Source organism: Desmodus rotundus, chromosome 7, assembly GCF_022682495.2.
Source record: "Desmodus rotundus isolate HL8 chromosome 7, HLdesRot8A.1, whole genome shotgun sequence".
NCBI classification, from domain to species: Eukaryota; Metazoa; Chordata; class Mammalia; order Chiroptera; family Phyllostomidae; genus Desmodus; species Desmodus rotundus.
In genome coordinates this window covers 74282570-74286721 of record NC_071393.1, presented here as the reverse complement: position 1 = coordinate 74286721, position 4152 = coordinate 74282570, and the positions used below count along the sequence as shown (strand labels likewise).

Sequence of the window (4152 nt, the reverse complement as noted above, 5' to 3'; positions counted from 1 at the left end):
TTCTCAAGGCCAGGAATAACTGCCCCTTACTCACACAACGATCCCCTTTTTCCTCTGGGGGCCTCCTTAGTCAAGAACAATTCCTGTCTAAGAGGAAGAGGAGCCAGTGTCTCATACCCACCTCCTTCTGCAGGGAATAAGCCACAGGGTGTGCCATTCCTAACAGGATTTGCCCTTCAGCAGCATCCCACAAGCTGAGTCTGTGATCAGGCACGGCCTATGGGGAGCCCCCAAGTTCTCCATGGTATGGCAGTGGCCCACTAGACTGGCCCAAACAAGTTACACTTTGTCTTCCTTTCTCTACCTGCAAGCTCCCTCTCCTGACCTGCGGAGACAGCCATCTGGGAGAACTGCTCAGCGCCCAGGAGCACAGAGGGAGAATCAGGGATGCTGACTTTGTATACAAAACAACTTTATTAAAAATTCTGGTATTAGGAAAACAAAGTCTTCACAAGAGTTCTATCAAAAAGTACAAATTTTAAATAAATGTGCCATAAGAGTGGCAGCCAGATGCACCAGCCACAGTCACAACCTTGGGGGAAGGTGGTGCCCAGAGCCCCGAGAAGAGGCTGGGCACGGGGGTCTTTGGATGCTATCAGGCAAGAGCCCTGACTCAGTTTTCCTTTCCTTGGAAAAATAGAAAGAATATGGCAAGTGTAGGAAATTTTGAGTCTGAAGCAGAAAGGCACAACAGTTATTTGTAAGGCATGACTGCTGACTCGTGGATGTGGGCCCCTGGCTCTGGTCGTGCTCCCGACGGGTGCCCCCTCTGGGTCTGGCCAGTGGTTACGGTGAACCAAGTGGACTGCACAATCCTTGAAGTCAGTCTGTAGAACACATGTGTTGTTTCACTGGCAAACTAGTATCTGGCTCTGCCAGGACAAGAAAGATCACATTGGCCACCAAGAAATCCCCCCGGGGGGAAGGCACCAGGCCTCCTGTCCAACCCTGTCCTCTGAGCCACGGTGGGCACCCACTCTGGACAAAGAACTTCTGAGGGCAGTCCCCGGCATCCAGACATCTGGAGAAGCTCCAGGCCTCAGAGCCAGGGTTTCTATGAATGGCAGGCACAAGAAGCTGGCATTGTCAAAACCAGTCCTCAACAGCTGCTGGCCCATACACACGGTCACTGGCGACAGGCCTCCCTGGTGACATTGGGCAGTGGGTAGGCGAAAAGGGAGAAGTCCAGGATGTACTTAGGCAGCAGGTCCTGCAGCAGGGACCGCGGGGCACTGCACAGATGGTAGTGCAGGCTTTCGCGGCTGGCGGGTCGGTACCAGGCCTGGCGAGCTGGGAATCGGACGTGCGGTGGTGCCCGCACCCACTCTAGTACTTGGTTGGCATCAGCCTCCAGCCTTTCATAGAAGCCTACAAAGTCATAGCGCACAGCACAAGGCTGGCACAGGTTGTACACGGGCATCCAATGCTCATTCATGTGCTCAGGGTCCTCATCCACTAGGTACCTCAGGAACTCGGGGAAGGTGACGTCGTCCCCTGCAGGGCTGGGCCCCGCTCCTGCCCTATACCGCCTCACGATTTCAGCCCCATAGCGCTGCTGGTACTCTCGGATCTCGCCAAACTTATTGCGGTAAGCAGAGAGAAGGCGTTCCAAGGGGTCCCGCACAAACAAGAATTTGAAGTAGTGCTGCAGGCGGTAGCGAATCTCCTCAGGCCGCAGGTCCGCCAGGAACACCAGGTCATTGCGGTGGTCCATCTTGAGGCGGACGTCCACGCTGTCCAGGACACCTGCCAGCACCTTTAGCACCCGCTTCCAGTTAGAGCAGGCCACCTTGGGGACGTAGCAATAGAGGAAGTGGTAGCGGTCACTCACGAGGATGTGGCGCAGCAGGGTGCGCCGCTGTCCCACCGGCAAGTCCCAGGGGTCCCGGGGCATGCCCGGTTGTCCGCATACTGCACGCAAGGTCCGGTTCCGAATGTCCTGCCTCACCTGCAAGTCCGAGTCCCCAGCATCCAGGGACAGCCCCCCAGGCTGGGGGACGGTCCTGCGCCAAGCTGCGCCCTCGCGGTTGGGAGGGTGCAGGGGAAGTGGCTTCATCTCGGCCAGGATGCCCCTCTCGATCATGAGCAGCAGCCCGCTAGAGGCCACGATCACTGCGAACATCAGCATGGACGGCAGCAGAAGGGGTGGTCCCCCCAGCCCGGCTCGGGCCCTGCCCAGGGGCGCCCGCCTCAGCGCCCGGCCCAGGGGCTCGGCGCCATTTGGGGCCGCCAGCGGGGTCAGCGGGCAGGGGAACATGGTGCTCGGGGGTGGGGGCCTGCGCAGCCAGGCCGATCCCGCGCTGCCTGCTTGGGAGGCGGGCTCGGGCTGGGGGCGGGCACCGAGTGTTCCGGGCTGCCGCACAGGGCGAGGGTCAGGGAGGGGAGCACTGCCTGGAGACCTCAGCGAGCGAAGGTGGTCCGCCGGAGAGGGTCGTCGGCTCCGGGGTGAGGCGCTGGAGCGGGAGGTGGGCGGCGGGAGGGAGCGGCGAGAGAGACGGCGGCCGGATGTCCCGCCCGACAGCTCTCCAACCCGGGCCACCGTGACATAGGCGCTGGGCGGGCCCATAGGGTGGGGGTGGGGGGACCGGCAGCCTGCGGGGAGGAAGAGGGAGGGCACGTGCCGACTCCAATCGCCAGATGCAGGGCTGGCCTGGTCCTCCGGGTTTCGGGGACAAAAATTGCCCAAGTCCCGAAGGCAAAAGAGACCCAAGTCCCAGCGAGTGTCTTCAAGGAGTTGATGAAAAGGACCTGCACCCAACACGCTGCCATACTCTGGCCTGGCTGAGCCTCTCCTTTCAAACAGCTGGTCTGCAGGAAGCCACCTCACCCCACCCCCAATGTTCTGAATCCAAACTTTTGAGCCGTCTGGTTCTAGCTTGACAGAGACCCCAGTGTGCTCCCCCTGCCCACCCCATCCTGGCCACTCCAGGAAAGAGGAACAAGACTGTCAGGCACTGAACTGTGGCTTCTCTCCATAGTGACCCTTAACTGTACCCAGCCGATTACAGTGTTTATCCAGAGTAATGCTGAATGTCCTTCCCCCAGACGTGAAGAGATGGGACAAATGGGACACTCTGGTGAGGGGCCAATAACAAGTTGGTGTCTCGTGACCAATGGTGGGCACACATCTTGAAAGATGAGCAGCTGGAGGTCAGAGCAGCAGCTAGCTTCCTGGCCGAGCCAAGCTTGTGTTCAATGGCACCAGGTTGGCCCCATGGGGTAGAGGCAGATAGGGGAACGCCCTGGATGTCTGCGGCCAGCCTTTCCCCACCAGAACTGGACTCCTTGCTAAGTATCCAGACTTCACCCTGTTGCGTGTGGAGTCAGGGAGCCTCTGAAGCACAGCAGCAAGGGGATCAGAGCCCACACTTACAGAGGCAGGGCCCGCCCAGTGTTTCACGTCCCCTTCATTTGTCAGTCACCCTGGGAGGGAGGTGCCACGGGCACTTCCACTGCACAGCTGAAGAAGCAGAGGGGCTCAGGAACGCTGAGACTTTGTACAGGTCAGTCTCATTCTAAAACCCAAACTCCTAATCGCCATCCTTCGGAGATGGAGCACAAAAGGAGAATGGTAGGTAGGCTGAGCCCGGGCATGCTGTACTGGGGGAGTGATGGAACAGGAGGACAGCCAGAGGCTTTGAGGGTGCTGCGAGAAGGCATTGCCACCGACCAGGTATTCAGGGTATTCAGAAGGACAAATGGTTATGAGGGATGAAATGAAACCATGAGGCTCCTGGATGCCCCCCAACCCCAGCAATACGAGAGTACGTAGGAGGAGCCTCTGTTCTCAGCAAGGGGTGTGGGTCGCAAGATACTGGGGCCGCAGACCAGTTTCTGCAGGCCAGCTTCCCAAGGGCATGGCCCAAGGTGACGAGGTGCTACCCTCACTGTGCACCTATTTGTGGACCAGTTCCCAGACCATCAGCCAGGCGAGGGCTGGCAACCGAAGGGTTTCAGTCCAGGCAAGTGGCTCTGGCTACCGCTGACTCCTATTCCTTCGGTCTCTTCTCTCCCTCTGCTTTCCCCTACTTTCTTGTTCTCTGCTCACTGGCTTTAGTGAGCCCTGTGCTTCAAGGGTTATGAGAGACCCCCAAAATAAAGAGCAGTGAGCCCCTCCACACCCACAAAGATGACAGGACACATAGGAAACAA

The 4152-nt window shown here is 58.6% G+C and overlaps 1 protein-coding gene across 1 annotated transcript; it reads right to left on the bottom strand.

The window, feature by feature from the left end:
- Positions 1–395: 395 nt before the first annotated feature.
- Positions 396–2513, bottom strand: CHST14 (carbohydrate sulfotransferase 14). The gene has a single exon (XM_024567978.4). It carries the CDS (start codon positions 2255–2257, stop codon positions 1127–1129), a length of 1131 nt encoding a protein of 376 aa, XP_024423746.2. The 5' UTR covers positions 2258–2513; the 3' UTR covers positions 396–1126.
- Positions 2514–4152: the final 1639 nt, after the last annotated feature.

Excerpts from the sequence above, each read along its gene's own strand:
- CHST14 (XM_024567978.4), bottom strand. The coding sequence starts at position 2,257 with ATGTTCCCCTGCCCGCTGACCCCGCTGGCGGCCCCAAATGGCGCCGAG.